Source organism: Eumetopias jubatus, unplaced genomic scaffold (genome assembly GCF_037043125.1).
Source record: "Eumetopias jubatus isolate StellerSeaLion01/CBP00866 unplaced genomic scaffold, mEumJub1_p1.0 scaffold_12, whole genome shotgun sequence".
Taxonomy (NCBI): domain Eukaryota; kingdom Metazoa; phylum Chordata; class Mammalia; order Carnivora; family Otariidae; genus Eumetopias; species Eumetopias jubatus.
Genome location: NW_028274818.1, coordinates 32520072 through 32540350, shown reverse-complemented (window position 1 = coordinate 32540350; position 20279 = coordinate 32520072). Strand labels below are relative to the sequence as shown.

The 20279-nt window shown below is 35.8% G+C and overlaps 1 protein-coding gene across 4 annotated transcripts in view; it reads left to right on the top strand.

Moving 5' to 3' along the window:
• Nucleotides 1-20279, top strand: part of CRB1 (crumbs cell polarity complex component 1) — a 211892-nt gene that overhangs the window by 83684 nt on the left and 107929 nt on the right. For 3 of the 4 annotated variants that reach the window (XM_088016844.1, XM_028120378.2, XM_028120380.1), the window contains 3 exons: nucleotides 5424-5619; nucleotides 8561-8700; nucleotides 15146-15328. In XM_088016844.1, the coding sequence (XP_087872970.1) occupies nucleotides 5424-5619; nucleotides 8561-8700; nucleotides 15146-15328 (519 nt within the window). The remainder of the gene's footprint in view (nucleotides 1-5423; nucleotides 5620-8560; nucleotides 8701-15145; nucleotides 15329-20279) is intronic. The other variant, XM_028120379.1, reaches the window with a different exon arrangement.

Below are 20279 nucleotides of genomic sequence, written 5' to 3'. Positions count from 1 at the left end.
TGTGAAATAAGCTCTTGATGAGTCTCAGCTATTACTATTGATAATAAGGAAGGATCCTTGTCTTTAAAGCAGTTCTTGGAGATAAGCAAGTAACAAATAATAAAATATAATGCTGTAAATGCTATGAAAACACAAGAGGGTGGAACCAGTAAGGTAATCAGGGAATATACTTCATTGAGAATGCGGCATTTAACATAAGTCTTAAAGGATGACTTCATCAGATGGACAAGTAAGAAAAAACCTTTGAGAGAGAGAATTGGTTTGTCCAAACTCTTGGAGGTAGGGGCATATGGTGGGTTTGAGAAAAAGAAAATGATCTGATATGACTGGCATATAGAATGATGATAGAATTGTGATATGAAACCAGAAGTATTACCAAGATGTTTAGATGTCAAAATGAGAAGTTTTCACTTTATCCAAATCCAGTTAGGAGCTATTGCAGAATTTTATGGACCATGCTTTTCGCATTTTTTTTTAAAGATTTTATTTATTTATTTGACAGAGAGAGACAGCGAGAGAGGGAACACAAGCAGAGGGAGTGGGAAAGGGAGAAGCAGGCTTCCTGCGGAGCAGGGAGCCCGATGCGGGGCTCGATCCCAGGACCCCGGGACCATGACCTGAGCCGAAGGCAGACGCTTAACGACTGAGCCACCCAGGCGCCCGCTTTTCGCATTTCTTGAACTTCCTATTTTCAGTGACCTGCATCTCTATTCCACTACAGCCATACACTGATGCAGTTTCAAGTTGGATTCTCTCATCATTCCAAACTGCTTTCCCACCAAAGTCCTCACCACATCCAGAGCTTCCAGTGTCCTTGCTTCTGTTGAATTCTTACCTCATCTTTAGCAGAGTATCAACCACCTGGCTTCTCTATACTCATACTGTCCAAAGCTTCTTCTCTATCTTGATATCTCCTTATGAGCCTGGACTTTGTAGAGAGTAGAGCTATTCTACTGATGTGCCTGTATTGTTCTCTGAACCTTCTTGTTCTTGACCTGCAATTATTTCCTTGAAGATTTCCAGTTCTGGAGAGCCCCTCATTGTCTACTCTTTTCTCATAATTTAAAGTCGATTAATCTACCTCAGCTATTTACTACCTAATTTGGGCTATATATTTACTATTGCTCACTAGCTACTTATATGTCCATTGTAGCCCTTTTTAAAAAATCATATTTAGTGTAGTGGCTGCTCCAAATTTGTCCAGTCTCTAGCTCCTATACTCATAGTATGCCATCTATATTTGTTTTAGTGGAATTGGAAACTATTCCAAATTCCCTTCCAGGAATATGTTTGCTTCCAAAGACTTTTCAAAAAAATTTTTTTTCCTATCTACCCTGAGGAATTGAAGAAGGAATAGGAAAGAACAAATAGATTGTAGGTAATACCTACCATTCACTGAGCATTTACTATAATCCAACCTTGGTGTTAGCAATGACAGAGCAGAGCTAATCCTGAGTGGTCTGTCTACAAGATTCATGTTCTTCCTACTCTTCCATGATGAACGGCAAAGGAAAAGGGGAAGAAGGAAAATAATACAAAAAGTACTTGTTGGACTCATTTGAGAAAGGATTTGTTTGTCTTGCATGCTTCAATAAGCATTCTCTATAAAACCATCTCATTTCCATCTACCCAGGTCCTACACAGTTTTCTCTGCTCTATCATTATGTACTATGGTGGCTCGGAAATTATGTGTGTCCTGATGTCTTTCCAAAGTTCTTTAAGGGAAGTGGAGACAACTTCTCTCCTGGGATCCCAACGCTTATCTGGGGTGGTATCAAATTCCCAACTTATCGAGGGTGAGGCTGAAGAGTCTGGGATTTCTGCTCCTCCTTCATTTTTGCTACATCTTTAACTTTCTGCTTGTCTCTCACCTGAGGTAGACCAAAAACTGAGCAGTTCTGCTTATTTGAATATTCTACTCAAATCTTTCCTATCTCAGGTCTGTGTATCAATCAGGTTTTGATCAGGAAAAAAAGAACTCATTCTATGTATATCAGTTATAAAAAGCTTAAATGGGAATTAAGGGCTTATACACAGAAAGGCTCCATAATTTGTGGGTTCTGCTGCAAAATAAAAAATGTGGGGCCCCTTGTTCAAAAATTAAGAATTTCAAGGTGGTGACAGAAAAACAGACCAAGCAGGAGTCTGTTAGGATTGAATTTTGACCTCTCCCAATCCCAATACACAAATTACTCTGTTGAAGTTCTAAACCCTAAGTCGAAGTACCTCAGACTGTGACCTTATTTGAAAACAGGGTTGTTGCAGATATTAGTTAAATATTTGGCCATGAGAAACTTTCTGAACTTCTTTTGACAGTTAATGCAAATTGAGTAGTTAGAGTGAAACCATCCCTGACTGTCAGGAATTAATGATCTGACAACTTAGGTCATCTACATTTATGCAGGGATGCCTTTGTGGAGATTAACACAGTATTCGTTATAGTGAGTTACCAAAGCTAATGATGTCAGTGGATTTTTTTTTTCCTGTCTTATACTTTCTTCTTTTGGTGCAGAGTTCTCCTTGTCCTGTATGTGTGTGTGTGTGTGTGTGTGTGTGTCTGTGTGTGTGTGTGTGTGTGTAATATACCCTTTCTATTTTCTTGTTTCATACTATTAACTATTAATGAATTCCAACAGATTGGTTTGGTTCCTGGGTGGATTTTTGTGAAAGAACTCTACAATTATGAATTTTCTATTTCTTAGACAATCAACCACAGAAATACTACTCCCTGTGACTCTATTCAATTTCTATTACCACATATAGTTACAATAACATGGTGTTGTACTTACTAACACTAGGCATAAAATGAGTGTTTCCAGATAGAATGGACCACACAGTTCAGGTATATTTTTGAAGGTTGATTAATTGTATATTTAATGGATATAAGCATGTGATTGACAGTAAGTATCCAAATGAAAAATACAAATCATAGTTAGTTATTCAGATGTTTTATCTATGAAGCCAGCATCTGGAAATACAAAGACATCTGGATGACTGACTATACTTACCACATTTCATCTGGCTATTTTGGCATCAAGCAGACATTGACCCAGCCATTTTTGTCTATATCAGCAGCAGTGATGAGCTGCAATAAAAATCATATAGTTAAGTAATATCAAGGTAATACAAATAAATTACCCCAAAGTAACTAGCTGAATTGAAATTGTATCTAAACTATGAAACACATCAGGATGTACATCAGGATCACTTTAAAGCTAAAGTAGTTGAGCTACAACGTATAAGTGGAGCTTCAGAATTTAAAATAGTGGTTTATAATGTATTTCTTAAATACTAGGAGGTAATCTGGGTGTATATCAGATGAATATATGAATTTTATTTGAGTTAAATAAAATTTAGAAAAGCTTTAACAAGTTCCAAACCACTGATTTGGCTTGATACGTTAATACTTTCCAGCAAATATGGATGACTAAAATACCAAAGGACATAGTCTAATATCACATGGGCAAAGGCAGTATGGACAACTGGATTGACAAGAACGGGAATATGTAGTGATAGGAATTGCACAAAGACAGTCATTGACGAGCATGGGACACAGGCAAGAATGCATGTGAAATCACCATGCCTTGACTCTGCATATGGCAGGTGTGGAGTAAGTGCCAGTTGCCCTCTGCTCAGAGAGCACTATGGGAACCTATAATGACCAAACATTCCTGGGTGGACACAGTTCACTCTGCTTAAAGTTGTGATTGATCATTGTCATTTCAGGGGAGGTGATTTTGTACCTTGTAATTACCGAAGACTGACCCATTACCATTTGAGTTGCTATATATGTTACAAAATGATTATAAGAAAAAATTTTTTAAAGAACTTATTGTTTTTGACTCATACACAGTCTTGGAAAATAGAGATCTCTATTATCATATTATTTTGCATGGCAGAAATAGAGATACTAAAATATTACTGAAAAGGCATTTCAGAGAGAGAATGAGAACTGCAGGTCCTCTGCTAGCCAGTTCAGCATTTTTTCCCTTCACCTTATTAATGCCAACTAAAACAGATATGATTGATCTCATTCCCAGACTGGGTAAGAAATAGCCAGGCCTCAAATACTGCAAGCCATTTACCATGCAACAAGTACTGTTCCACAACTTTCTATTTTTGTTGACGTAAAACTTAATTTTTAAGTTTTTTTCTTATCAAAAAGCAATCAGATTTAATATGCTGGCCTCCCTTTTCAACTTAGGTATTTATGGAATCTAGTCACAGTTGTAAATGGTCAGCAGTGTTAGAATATTCTACTGCTTTTTCTGTCAGGAAAGGCGGCACAGAAACTACTAACAATCTCTGAGTCCTTTGAAAATCCTTCAATATCATTTTAATACACAATTTATTATCCTGGCTTATAGGCATAGAAATAAAGATATGTAAATGTAGATATTCCCCCTTTTGTGTCTTTTAAAACGTATGCAAATTTGATTATTATATATCAGATATTATTTTGATAGATTCAGTAGGGTAGTTTGTCTCCATGTGACTACTTTTGTAAACCTTAAACTTATTTTGCTTACTCAATAATCTTCATTTACTATTTTGAGGGGAATAAATACAGATTTTTTTATGTGACATTACCTTAAAATGAAGTAGCTCCTAATAATGCCACTAATTATATTAAGTTTAAATCACAAACTGATTTCCTAATTAAAAGTAGGATTTTACAACACTAAAGAAAATTTAAATTAAAAAGTCTATGCAGAAGGAGCACTTAAGGAAATAATTGCACATTGTATTTGTACAATAAATGTAAAAGGAACAAGTATTGTTTTTTTTCCTCCTCTAGCAACATTTAATATGTTCCCCCTACTATCATAAGCACATTGTAATTTTAATAATAATCCTGTGAGGTAATTACAAGTATTGGTCCCATTTTTTCAAGTGCAGAAACTGAGATCTGGAAAGGTTAAGGAATTGCCCGAGGTCACACGGCTAAGTGGCTGTGCCAAGATCACAACCCAGCTCATTTGGCTTTGGAGTTTGAGCTGTTACCCACTTCTGTATATGATGTCGAACTAACTGTTTAAAAATAATTTAAAAACATTGACCAGTCCCTTTTAAGCTTCCAACAAAAGTACAGTTAACAATAACTTTGTTCTAAAAATGACTTGTTTCAACAGACTAAAAAGCCACAAGCTATTGTGCGCAACAGTTCTTTGTAAGGAACAGCTGCTCTGCATTGTGCACCTTCCCACAAGCATGCCAGAAAGTTAGTTAAGGAACAGCTGCTCTGCATTGTGCACCTTCCCACAAGCATGCCAGAAAGTTAGTATCAATTACAATTAAGGAGGAAAATTATTTTGGGTAACATAACATTTGACAAGAGCTTTGGTAAATAAAGCACTGACAAAGAGCTAAAATACGAATGCTGTGCTAAAACTTCCTTTTTTCTGCGCTGACTCTCTTAAAAGGTGTGAACTGTGAAATGGAAGTTGATGAATGTGGGTCCCAGCCCTGCCGAAACGGTGCAACTTGTCGGGATGCTCTGGGGGCTTATTTCTGTGACTGTCCCCCTGGATTCGTAGGTGATCACTGTGAACTCAACAGTGATGAATGCGCCAGCCAGCCGTGCCTCCATGGAGGGCTGTGTGTAGATCAGCACAGCAGGTACGTTTTCTCCTATGTCTGGGTGGTTGGCTTGGAGAGAACTCACAGACCAACAGCTATTGTACCACTCTGGGGAATTTGGAGGGCTCAAGTCCTTAGCTTAAAATGTTCATGTTGCTTTACACTTTAAGTGACAACAAGTAGTAACATTCAGATTTTACTTAGAGATGCATCTTTTGGAGGTCATCTGTCCCAAGAGTGAAGATTTTCCGAGTCACTCTTGTAATCGTTTAGAACTTTTATGTTACAGAAAAGTCCCAGCTTTTCAATTCCATGAAATAAACCTGTTGTAGATAGGGACAGTGCAAAAACAAAGCTGGAAATAATTCTGTACATAAATATTAAGTTGTATTTACATAATAACAAGCATATGAATCAAGTGGTGAAAAATACATCCTTTAGGAATTTTATATAAACAGTGTTGGAAAGGCAGTGATATTAAATTCATTGTATCTTGAATTTTCAGGTTTTCGGGGAAGTGGGTGAATACTTTTGGAAGAGTAGAATGGCAAGAAGTAGCCATGTGGTTCTACTCCAAAGTAGATTCTACCATTGGCTTTTCAGTAAAACAATAAACAAACAAATAAATAAATAACACCTTAATGTGATATATATAATAAATTTAGGTGGTAGCTGAATTCATATAAAATATTTTATAGACCTTTCTGATACCTATTTTTTTTAAATAGGCTCCACATCCAGCATGGAGCCCAACATGGTGCTTGAACTCATGACCCTGAGATCATGACCTGCGCTGAGATCGAGAGTCAGAGGCTTAACCAACTGAGCCACCCAGGGGCCCCTGATACCTATTTTAACCACAAATATTGAGTTATCAAATGCATAATGATTTGAACAGCGTTAGTACTTAATGTCTTATTGGGTCCTTCAACAGCTCAGTGGAAGGCAAGGTGAGCATTAATATTCTCCCATTACATTAAGTTGTCTAACGTTCAGGGAAGTTAGGTGACTCCCACAAGTTCACACAGTTAATTCTTGGCAAAGGAAGGACTAGAATCCAATTCTCCTTTATTTAATAAGTAAGATAGAATTTATCCCAAATCTGAGTTTCAAAGAGAATCGGACTCAAAAGGGGAACAGTAAAAGGCACATGTACTAGGAACTATCAGGAAAATGATATAATTTTAAATAGAACAATGTGGGGTGCCTGGGTGGTGTAGTTGGTTAAGCGACCCACTCCTGGTTTTGGCTCAGGTCATGATCTCAGGGTCATGGGATTGAGCCCCAAGTTGGGCTCTGCACTAAGTGTGGGGTCTGCTAAAGATTTTCTTTCTCCTTCTGCCCCTCCCCTTCTCTAAAATAAATAAATAAATCTTTTAAAAAAAATAAATAGAACAATGTAGTTGTGTATTTCTTTTGTAAACTATAAAGCCTGACTTCTAATCACATTCCACATCTTGCCTCTGACTTTCAGTTTTACCCAAATCATTCTCCAGGGGCGAGAATCTACATTCCTGAAGGCAGTTACTGGCCGACATGCAGACACACCAGAATGCAAGTTTCCATACACGCACTCCAGAGGAAGAGCAGGAGGTCCTCCCATCCATGCTTTGCTGTCTGCACAAAGCATCAGACAGAAAATACACAAAGCTTTTGCTTCCTATGGAAATGCAAGCAGAACAAGGCTGATTCCTGCCCCCTTTCATTTCTCCAACTCACGTGCCATGAATAATTTTTCTTTTACCCTTATTTCTCTTACTACCTAAATTTTGAGAAGATAATCACAAGGTCAATAACTACAACTTGATTTTGATTTCCCACAACAAAAAATTAACACATTTGCTATGAGGTTTATGGGAGTTAGAAACTACATACACACACACACACACACACACACACACACACACACAAAATAGGTTCTTGCAGACCAAAGGAATCTGTAAATAGAGTCTCTAATTCTAGGAATTGAGATCCACTAGCCAGCCTCAAGTACATGGCTCTTGTCTCTAACGTCTCGTATATAGTAGAATTTTAGTAAATGTTTTTAATTAGTAAGAGGATTTCTCACTAGCAATACATATAAAAATTATAGTAACTTATTACATTTGCTATTATTTCAGTTTCCTTAGTGAAATCTTAATATCGGTGTTTGGTGGTAGATATACAGACAAGCCATAGTGAACAGGATTCCAACTCTTTATAAATTCATAGGTGTTCTTTCCTCCAGACTTTCATTTTATCTAAATTGAGTGTGCAAGCCCATCTTTTTACAATACTAACTCCTTGAGGAGATCCCATCTAAATTAAAAAACTCCTCTTAAAGTCAACAAGTTTCTCCATCAGATTTGCATTTTGAATCCGTCAGATAATCTCACTCAACCAATGAATGGTTAGAAATAGCAAGACTCAAATATTTCTGTAATCTAAAAATAAGAGAACATAAGTCACAATTCATATAATGAGAGCTTTTCCTGTTTTTTAAATAATTTATTGTTTCACTTCCCAAAAGGGACCTTATTAATGGGCTGTATATGTAAAAGAGTGACACAGTGGTATAAATCATTCTCTACCTGCCTTCACAAATATTAACAACTTTATTTAGTCCTACTTAATAGTAATTCAATATTTTCTGATGCTTCAGATACTGTGTCTATTCTTTATATGCACATTTAATTATCACAGTAACCCTTGACATAGGTATTATTATCTTCAATTATGAATGAGAAAACTGAAGTAAATAATCATGATTTCCCAATAATTTTGTATGAAGCCATACTATAAATTTAAAAAGATAATCTGATATTAGTATGGAAATACATAATGTTTTCAGACTTATAGAGATAATTCCCCAGAGTTTTTGAGATAAGTATTAAAACCATGCCCTGGGTCTCAGATTGATGGACAGGGGAAGAGACAGAATAAAGATATTTGATCTCAATATGACCAAGAGTTGATGTGAAAATTTCATTTTACTCTCCAGCTACAGCTGTAACTGCACGGGTAGTGGATTCACAGGGACACATTGTGAGACCTTGATGCCTCTATGTTGGTCAAAACCCTGTCATAATAACGCTACATGTGAGGACAGTGCTGACAATTACACTTGTCACTGCTGGCCTGGTAAGTGACCAAGATCTTTCACAATTTTTTTTTTTTTTTTTGCTTAGAATAGAAAAAAAATCACAGCAAACACAGACTAAAAATTCTTATTGTTGAAAGTTTACAACCAACTCCTTCTACTTAGCATTGTTTAATTTAATTGTATTCTTCATTGCTCACACATACCTACTGCTACACTATGCATTGTCTAAAGTAGGTTACCAAGCTGCCCAATGATCAGAACTTTCTAGAAGAAACAGGAATAAATGAATAGAAAAATAAATTTCAGGATGGTTTTCATGGAGAAAAATTCACTTGAAGACGCTTCCTTCCAAGAAGTTTTCTGTAATGCCTAGAATATATTGAAACTCATGAAACAATATTAAAATCCTGGGAGATTGTATTATAACTCATGGAGTCAGTCAACATAATTCAGATGGTCCCCATAGAGGATATAGAATGATATTCCAGAAATGGGTGTATTCTCCTAGTCATTTATAATATAAATGAGATTACAAGTTTAATATACATAAACCATAACTAAAAATTACACGTGAAGGGTAATTAGACAGGAGTGTAAAGGCGTTACCAGAATGAGTAGAAAACATTATATACCACTTAAGTCAACAAGTCATCTGTAAATATTGATGTTAATTTTGGCAAAAAATCTGCTTGACATATTTTTAACCTAATTCTCACTAGGATTTCATTGATAGAAATAAAAGAGCATGTGTCCTCTTTCTTGATCCACTGGTAAAAGATGATAAAGTTATGATTATTTAAAATCTAGTTGTTAAGAGCTTACTGATCATCTCTCCCTTTTTCCTTTCATTTTACTGTCTAAAGAAAAAATAATCCTGTGGTTGGGGAGGAATATGGAGACTGGGGTCAATCCAATTGTTAGTAGCTTCCCATTGAAAGACATCTCATTGTCTAAGGGACATTTAGCATGCTTTGGTTACATATATTTTGTAGGTAAAAAACAAACAATGTGGAAGGGTAAAAGGAAGCTCTGAATTCTGTGGCTCAGAAATCTTTGTGAGTCATGTGTCTGCCCACTACCAGATAACGAATAGGGCATGTTAGTTATCCTTTGGTCATTAGCTTGACTTAAATACTGAAAATATTCCAAAATGTGTTTTTTCACATTCTTGTCATCCATCAGCACTCAACATTCAATCAACACTCTTGTACAAGATCTCTATCTGGAAGCGGGTGGGGTGGACAGTTTGGGAGCAGAACAATTCCATCACTTATTAACTGAGTGAACTAAGATGGTTACCTCTTATTCCTCAGTTCCTCATCTGCAAATGAGGGGTGAAAAAAAAATGACTTGTATTATTATGAAGAATAAAGTTATAAAAATCGGGCCTGGAACATATTAGGTACTCAAAAAAAGCAACTGTTGTTACATACCAGGTTCTACAACAGGAGGTAGGAATTACATATGAGAATGGTTTCTGTTCTCTAGAGGGCTTGTAATGAAGTTAGGCAGTTAAGAAGACCTACCTTAAAAAAGACAAATCAATATGTATTCCATTCATTCATGGATTCAATCATTTAAGCCACATGGATTTCAGTGCCAATTATATATAGATCAGGGGTCTGGGAATCAAAAAGACATGGTCCCTTCTTCCAAGGAATTTAAATTCTAGTAGAGAGACAGTGTGAAAAAAGTTGTGCATTGTACAATTTTTGGTACAGTAAAAACCTGTAATAGATTCTATAACGGAATAAGGGGAGAAGAAGTACAGAGATTGCCTGATCCAGTAGGCACCACTTTAGAAAATTTGAAAGATCACTAAGCATATCCCAGAAATGTACTTGTGACTTTGGACAAGTTACTTTACTGCTCTGAGCCTCAGTTTCCTCATCTATAAAGCAAAGATGATAATATCCACCTCATAGAATTACTTTAGAGAGAGATCCAGTAATATATATAAAGTTCCTAGGTCAGCCTAGACCATAGTAAGCACTCAGTAAATGTTAACTAGGTACCAAAATTAGGAGATTGACCATTCTAGACCCTCTGGCTAGCACATAGCAGCTCATAATTTATTCAAGGAAAGAAGAGAGGAAGGAAAAGGAAGCTAGAAGGAAGAAAGGGCTATAGGCACACATGGAAAAGAGCATATCCAGTTGTAGAACTTTGATTGTTCCAAAATGCTGGACTACATAGGGCTGGTGGTGGAGAGTTGAGGCTGGGGAACAAGACAAGACTCAAGCCAGATCACAATGCTGTTTGTCTGCCCTGAACACTATGGAGCAGAGAGGTAGCATAATCTGACCTGTTGATTTAATAAGAACTCTCTAGCACTTTAGTGGAAGATGATTGAGAGAAATAAAACAAAAGGCAGAGATTCTAGTAAAAAAAAAAAAAAGTTCTGCGATAGTTTAAACAAGAGATAAAGCTATTTGCCAGAACTATGACTGCAGTGTTAAGGGTAAGGATGAGGAAATGGACAACCATGAGACTCATTTAGGAGGCAGATATGATGTGGGCATTAAGAAAGGGGCACAGACTAAGGACAGTTCTGCTTGAGTTTCTTTCTTGAGTTACTGGATGATGGTAATTTTGCCTAGATAGAAAATTTCAGAACATCTTTGTATCCTATTCTTACTGTTATACATAAAGAGAAGATTTAATGCTTTTCTTAGATACAGGGTAGTTTGCAAACTGCCCTGTATCTAAGAAAAAGAGACCATTTCTTTGGATTACAAGACCACCACGACTGAAGGCAATGGCATGACTCCATCACCATAATTGCCTGGGGTCCTCATTTCAAAAATAATTAATTACAAGAAGTGTCAGTCTAAGATGACTTATATTAATGCTTATCTTAAAAGTTTTCTTGTTGGGCGCCTGGGTGGCTCAGTTGGTTGAGCGACTGCCTTCGACTCAGGTCATGGTCCTGGAGTCCCGGGATCGAGTCCCGCATCGGGCTCCCTGCTCAGCGGGGAGTCTGCTTCTCCCTCTGACCCTCTTCCCTCTCGTGCTCTCTCTCATTCTCTCTCTCTCTCAAATAAATAAATAAAATCTTTAAAAAAAAAATTAAATTAAAAAAAAAGTTTTCTTGTTAACCCAGATAAGATTGGATTTGTTTAAAAAAAGAAAAACGTAAGAACCCTAGGGACTTGACTCAATATATTGTTTCTCTATACAAAGTTTTGTAGAAAAACTTGTTAAAACTATTGAATATAGCCTTGACTGAAGGAGTCTGTTTATACACATGGTTAATGGGAGCAGCAAACAAAATTCCCACAAGGCCCCAGTGGTGGGGACAGGACTGGGAAGACCATAAATCAGAACCTTCCTAATGTTCACTATAGGAATACGGTAATGCATGAGTCAGAAAGCAAAAAAAGGATTTATGAAAGTTTTAAATTACTTCCTAACTTGGCCTGTGTATGAATCCTGAGACTTAAACTGAGAAGAAAATTGAAAATAGTTGGAGCTTTCTTCAATAAGTTCAGTGTAGCACAATGAATACCACTTATAAAAACTTGGGAAAAGTAGATATTTGGGTTTAAGAGACCTTGGGTTCTTGGGTGGGGGAGGGTTACCACAAAAGATTGTGGGATTTGATCTGACATGTGCTTTTAGTTTCCTTTTCCTCTCTAAGTTTCTTCTTCAGATGGTTGAGAAAGACCTCAAGGGTCATATGTGACAAATGTATTATACTGTTGAGCAACAGAATTTATGTTGTGGTTATGATTTGACATATGACCCCATTCAGGTTTTTATTTAAATTACAAAATGAGTAATCATATCATATTCTCATTATTTGCTTATTAATAGTCAATTCTCCAATTTACTTGCTAAACTAGAATTGTAAACTAAATTGTTGATTATTACTCTTTGAATCTCATTCAGTCATTGATTGAAAGTCTACTATTTATGCATTGTTCGGTATTGGAGTGGTGAATAAAATAAAAAACAGTCCCTGCTTTTGTGGAGCTTATAGTCTATTGAGGGAAGCAACTATACATAAAAATAATAACAAAAATAATAAAAATTATTTTAAGAGTGATGAAAGAAATAACTGGGTGATATGAGAGAAAACAAAGGGATCTTATTTAGATCTATTCATGAGAAAAAGCCATTCCAAGAGAGTCATACAAGATTAAATCTCAAAGCTAAGACTTAGCCAAGCACAGTCTTGGAGGAGCATATTCTAGGAGAGGGAACCCTGTCATGAAGGCCCTGGGGGAGAAAACATTCCAGCGAAGGAATGTAGAAATGGGAATGGGGCCAGATAATAAAGGGCATTTTAGGTTAAAGATTTTGAATTTTATTTTGTATGAAAGCAGAAGCCATTGAATAATTTTAAAGTAAAGAAGTAGCATGATCAGATTTATAAGTTTTATAATTTTGGATTGTAAATTTCATTTTAAGAACATATTTCTCAGCAGAGTTAAGTGACATTGCAAAGATCTTTAGTTGACTGTGAAGTCACTTGTATTATAAGTCAAATTATGTTCTTTAAGAACTTCATATTTCAGCTTATGTATATATTGTGCTATATAAATCATAAATTAATCAGAAAGACAGTCTAATGGGAAAAACAGGAAAAAGATATGAAATGATTTTTTAAAAATCCAAAAACATGTTAAATTCAATAGTAACTGGGGAAAATGTAAACCCAAACAACAATGAAATACTATTTTTTTTTTAATCTAACCAACTGGTAAAACATTTTATTTGGTATAGCAATTGTTGACAAGGGTTTGGAGCTATATGCACATTCACCCAGCGCTAGTAAGTATATAGATGGTACGACTACTCCCAGAGGTGTTTATCAGTATCTATTAAAATAAAAAATGGGGGCACCTGGGTGGCTCAGTCGGTTAAGCGTCTGCTCAGGTCATGGTCGCAGGGTCCCGGGGTCGAGCCCCACATTGGGCTCCCTGCTTGGGGGGAAGCCTGCTTCTTCCTCTCCCACTCCCCCTGCTTGTGTTCCCTCTCTCGCTGTGTCTCTCTCTGTCAAATAAATAAATAAAAATCTTAAAAAAATAAAATAAAATATGTACATAATCTATAACCCAGAAATTCCTCTCTAGGCATAGACCCCGGTGCTATACCCAGACATTTACATAAACATGCATATATATATATAATGCTATTCACTGCAACATTGTTTGTAATAGTAAAATGTATATCAATTCATTAAGAGATAGGTTAACCTATGGTACTTCCATGTTACAGAATACTTGGCAGTAGTTAAAAATTATGTGTTAGATCTGTATTACTAACATGGATAGATTGTGCAAGGGACTGAGAAAAGCAAGTTATAGAAGGATGCATATAGTGCAATTTCAGTTATGTTAATATACACACAATAAGACTATACATATATATATATATATATGAATATATATAGTTTTTTTTAAACAAGTGCACTTGTATGTAAAGCCAAAGAAATAGTTCTGGCAAGGATGGTCTTTTATATTTAATATTCAAATTTTTTTATAAAGTACTAAATCATGTTTTATTGTCCTTAATAAAATGACCCAATTAAATCCATTTAAATACAAAATAATTTTTTATTCTGTCTTACTGAGTGTGAAGAAGTAATCATTTACCTTTGCTTTGAGTTCTAAGAATTTAGGGCTGGCTATGTAGTTTCTGCTGACTTTTTGGCTATTTTCTTAAAAAATATTTTTTTCTTGCTAAAAATTCAATTGGAGTATCTGAGGAGATGGCATCTTTAAAATAATCAGGAAATCAGGGGCACCTGGGTGGCTCAGTCATTAAGCGTCTGCCTTCTGCTCGGGTCATGATCCCAGAGTCCTGGGATCGAGCCCCGAATCGGGCTCTCTGCTCGGGAGGAAGCCTGCTTCTCCCTCTCCCACTCCCCCCTGCTTGTGTTCCCTCTCTCCCTGTCTCTCTCTCTGTCAAATAAATAAATTAAAAAAATCTTTAAAAAAAAATAATCAGGAAATCAAAGTTATCCTGAAGTCCCATTTTATTTCAAGCCTTATTACTCCCCCTGCTTGTGTTCCCTCTCTCCCTGTCTCTCTCTCTGTCAAATAAATAAATTTAAAAAATCTTTAAAAAAAAATAATCAGGAAATCAAAGTTATCCTGAAGTCCCATTTTATTTCAAGCCTTATTACTCCCCCTGCTTGTGTTCCCTCTCTCCGTCTCTCTCTCTCTGTCAAATAAATAAATTAAAAAAAATCTTAAAAAAAAATAATCAGGAAATCAAAGTTATCCTGAAGTCCCATTTTATTTCAAGCCTTATTTATCAAATATTTTAAAAAATATTGGTCAATATTGTACAAGTGATTCCTTTGCTACTGCTGTTTTCAAGGAAACTTCTCTTATCAGCTTTTCTTTCTTAGCTCCTTGAGGACAGCACATTGTCTTGTTAATTGGTGCCAGGACAGTGGTCAGCCTCCTTTCAGGCATAAACTCTGGTTGAGGAGTTTTGACTCAGCTGCTTCTCTGAACTTTTATCCTGCAGGATATACCGGTGCCCAATGTGAGATCCACATCAACAAATGCGACATGAACCCCTGCCAGTCTGGTGGGACATGTGTAGAGCTGTCCCCAGAAAAACAATATGGACACCTTGCTCAACTGCCTTCTTCATTCAGCCACCCTGAAGCCTCAGGTTATGTTTGTATCTGTCCGCCTGGACTCACAGGTGAGAGCAAAGAGGAGAGATGACTTGACTTTCTAGCACTTTATGGCAGATCATGCACTCAGTCAAATGGTGTATTAGCAATAAGATCTGTGCAGTATAAACTCCGTTGCTATGGTGCAAAGGGTCCCCCTTGTGGGCATGAAAAATACCATGTTTCATACATCATAATTCTTCAAGTCGTGAGGAAAATGTTAAAAATAAAGATCAAAGAGCTGTAGGAAGGGGAAATATTTTTATACATTATGCTGGGAATTGGAACCCGACTCCAATTCTTTATTTTATAAACAGAAAATGTTGGAATTTTTATTTTATAGTGATATCAAAATTTTATGTTATTCAAATTTGCTCTAAAAAAAGTTAATGCACTTACTTATATTTACACTGAGAACAATTATATAGTCTCAAGTAATCTTCCTCAACTACTTTATAGCTAAAGTTGTTCTGTATGTCAAATTTAAGTGACTCTTATCTTTTTCTACAGCATTCTTACTCTGAAACCCAGAGGAAATTTGCATGTATATTTTCCAATGAGCAGTTGTGTTTGTCTGCTTCCATGTTCTCAAAATTTTCAGAAATTTGGAGATAAAAAAATAAATAAATTTGGAGACAGTCCCCATATTTGGTAATGAGTAGTAACTGACCTACAACTGCATAGACATCACTGAGAAAACTAATTATAATCCACCTTTCCATCTTATTTCTTTCTCCATAGATTAATTGATACCTGAGGAAAGTATTTCAGTTGTTATTGAAGATTTCTGAGAAAAGTAAATGAGGAATAAGAAAAAAAGGGGAGGGTGGGTGTCTCTCTCCATTTACTATTCCTTTTCTTTTAGTGTTTCAGTTGTGAAATTTAATGGTCTTTGACTCATGGCAGTGTTTGCTAGAGAAGATATTTTCTTATTCACTGACCTCTGTATCAGAACACATAGGAGAAAAATCTCCCCATTGTCAATGTCAGGATAAGTAGTATTTTTCCTGAACAACTTCTAACTTGCATGCTTTTTCCTTTAATAAAAGGCTTGCAAATAAATCTTGATAAATGATAAAAAGCATGAAATAAATTCATGGAATACATCATATTTCCCAATTATGTAGGTGGCTAGAAATCTTATTGGTTAATGTGGGTTCTATAGCATTAGGTTTTTTCTTGAACATATTTATGTTATTTACCTTACCTGAGATTATTTAAATTTCCTGTTTCTGTTTCTTATGGTTGCCCTCTTTTTCCCCTTATTTTTTTCTAAATTATTTGATCTTGGTATAGTGTATGTATTTTTGTCAGCTACTCTAAATTCTCCTTGAAACAAGGCAGGGGAGTTATAAATGTTTTTAAATGTCAGATTTTAGGTTATAAAGAGGAAATTATATCAAACCCAGAGGCCATTGGAGATATTGCCTCACTGGACAAAAGGACATAGTTGACCAATGAATCTGCAGGTCCAAACAGGAGAGGCCGTCAAATATTCTGGAAAAGTGTGTTGGCCTCAATATCTGAGGAGCTGCCAAGAATGACTATATGAGTTAAGAAGTCCTAGCTGCCCCACATCACTATGGCTTAATGAAATAATCACTTATTTTTCACTGATATCAATTCCAAAAATGGGTTCTCATGATCAGTTGTCCTCTGAATAGTGATTCAGGGTCACAAGCTCTTCTCTCTCTCTCTCTTATTCTTATTTCCATCTTCAAAAGCAGTTTCCAAGTTTATCATGCTCTTCTGCAGCAAGCCACTGGAGGAGGAAAGAAAATGGAGCATGGCATCTAGAAGGTTTTTATGGGCCAATACAAAAAGTAGTGGCTATCTCTTCTATTCACATTCTATTGGTCAAATTTAGTCATATGGCTACATTTAACTACAGCAAAGACTGAGAAATCTAGTTTTGTTGTGTCCCTAAAATAAAGAGAAAAGTGTTTTTATGAACAATTATCCCCTTTGTCTTCTCATTCTCTTGACATTGTCTTTTATAAAGCAAAAGTTTTAAATTTTAATGAGATTCAGTTTGTCACTATTTCTTTCATGGATCATGCCTTCAGTGTTTTATATAAAAAGTCATCAGCTTACCCAAAGTTATCTAGGTTTGTTCCCATGTTAGCTTCTAGACATTTGATAGTTTTGCACTTTACATTTAGGTCTGCAGTCAGTCCATTTTGAGTTAATTTTCATGAAGGATGTTAGGTTTGTATGAAGATTCATTTTTCTGCATGTAGATATCCAGTTGTATTGGAAAGACTCTCTTTGTTCCACCATGTACTGAAAAGACTATTGTTTTGCTCCTTTGTCCATGATCAGTTAATTATATTTACATATGTCTGTTTCCAGGCCATCTATTCTAATTATCTATTTGTGTATGTTTTGCCAATACCACACATGATTACTGTCTGGAAGTCTTGAAGTTGGGTCATGTCAGTTCTCCAACTTTGTTCTCTTTCAATATCATGTTGCTATTCTGGGTCCTTTGCCTGTCCATATAAACTTTAGAATCAGTTGGTTGATATCTATGAAATTATTTGGTGGGATTTTGGTTGGGATTGCATTGAATCTATAGATCAGATTGGAGAGAACTAATATCTTGACAATATTGAATCTTCCTATCCATGAACATGGGATAGTTCTCCACTTATTTAATTCTTTCACATCTTTCATCAGAGATTTGTAGTTTTCCTCATATAGATCTGGTATATATATTGTTAGATTTATACCTAAGTATTGCATTTTTGGAGTTCTAATATAAATGTGTTGTTAATTTCTAATTCCATTTGTTCAGTGCTGTTATATAGGAAAGCAATTGACTTTTGTATATCAACTTTATCCCTTGCAACATTGGTATAATCTTTTATTAGTTCCAGGAAAATTTTTATGAATTCTTTCAGATTTTCTACGTAGACAGTCATGCTAAAAAAATTAGTTTGCATGGTATATCTTTTTCCATCCTTATACTTTCAACCTACTTGTCATTGAATTTGAAGTGAGTTTCTTGCAAACAGAATATTAAACAACATTTTATTGGGTCATGCTTTTTAAAAAATTTATCCTGTCAATTTCTGCCTTTTAATTAGTGTGTTTAGACCATTAACATTTAAGTAATTATTGATATGTTCAGGTTGAACTCTGTCATTTTATTATTTGTTTTCTTTGGATTCCTTTGTTTTTCTTTTCCTACCTTCCTGTCGGTTACTTGACCATTTTTCAGGATTTCATCTTGATTTATTTATAGCATTTTGGATATTTTATGTCGTTTTCATAGTGGTTGTTCTGGGTATTAAAGTATACACATGTGATATATTAAGCCTATTGGTATTAACATTTTACCACTCTGAGTGAAGTAGAGGGAACTTACTTCCATTTAGTTCCCTTTATCTTCTCCATCATTGTCTTGAAGATCAGATGGTATTATAATTCTTATGTTAATCACTACATATAATTTAGAAAACTCATGGAGAGAATTGACAATTCTTTCAGCATTTGAAAAACTATACACACTTTTTTTTTTTTTTTTTTTTTTTTAGAGATAAAGCAGCAGGGGAGGGGCAGAGAGAGAGAGAGAGAATCCCAAGCAGGCTCCATGCCCAGCACAGAGCCCAATGAGGGGCTTGATCCCACAATCCTGAGATCATGACCTGAGCCAAAATCAAGAGTTGGATGCCCGACCAGCTGAGCCACCTAGGTGCACCTCTATTTTTAACTTTCTGAGGAACCTCCATATCTTTTCCAGAGTTGGCTGCACCAGTTTGCATTCCCACCAACAGTATAAGAAAGTTCCCCTTTCTCCTCATCCTCACCAACATCTGTTGTTTACTTGTTAATTTTAGCCATTCTGACAGGTGTGAGGTGATATCTCATTGTAGTTTTGATTTGTTTTTCCCTGATGATGAGTGATGTTGAGCATCTTTTCATGTGTCTGTTAGTCATCTGTATGTCTTCTTTGGAAAAAATGTCTATTCATATCTTCAGCTCATTTCTACACTGGATTATTTGTTTTTTGGGTGTTGAGTTTGATAAGTTCTTTATAGATTTTGGATACTAACCCTTAATCAGATGTGTCATTTGCAAATATCTTCTCCCATTCTGTAGGCTGCCTTTTAGTTTTTGAAGTCCCAATAGTTCATTTTTGCTTTTGTTTCCCTTGCCTCAGGAGATGTATCTAGTTAAGAAGTTGCTATGGCCACGGTCGAAATTACTGCCTGTGTTCTTCTCTAGGATTTTGATGGTTTCCTGTCTCACATTTAGATCTTTCATCCATTTTGAATTTGTTTTCATGTATGGTGTAAGAAAGTGGTCTCTTGCATGTTGTTGTTCAGTTTTCCCAACCATTTGTTGAAGAGACTGTCTTTTTTCCATTGGATATTCTTTCCTGCTCTTTCAAAGATTAGTTGACCATATAGTTGTGGGTCCATTTCTGGGTTTTCTATTCTGTTCCATTGATCCATGAATCTGTTTTTGTGCCAGTACCATACAGACTTGATGACTACAGCTTTGTAATATAACTTGAAGTCCAGAATTGTGATGCCTCTAGTTTTGCTTTTCTTTCTCAAGATTGCTTTGGCTATTTGGGGTCTTTTGTGGTTCCATACAAATATTAGGATGGTTTGTTCTAGCTCTGTGAAAAATACCGGTGGTATTCTGATAGGGATTGCATTAAATATGTAGATTGCTTTGGGTAGTATAGACTTTTTCATAATATTTTTTCTTCCAATCCATGAGCATGGAATGTATTCCCATTTCTTTGTGTCATCTTCAATTTCTTTCACAAGTGTTCTATAGTTTTCAGAGTACAGATATTTTACCTCTTTGGTTAGGTTTATTCCTGAGTATCTTACAGTTTTGGGTACAATTGTAAATGGGATCAATTCTTTGATTTCTCTTTCTACTGCTTCATTTTGGTGTATAGAAATGCAACAGATTTCTGTATGTTGATATTGTAACCTGTGACTTTATTGAATTCATGTA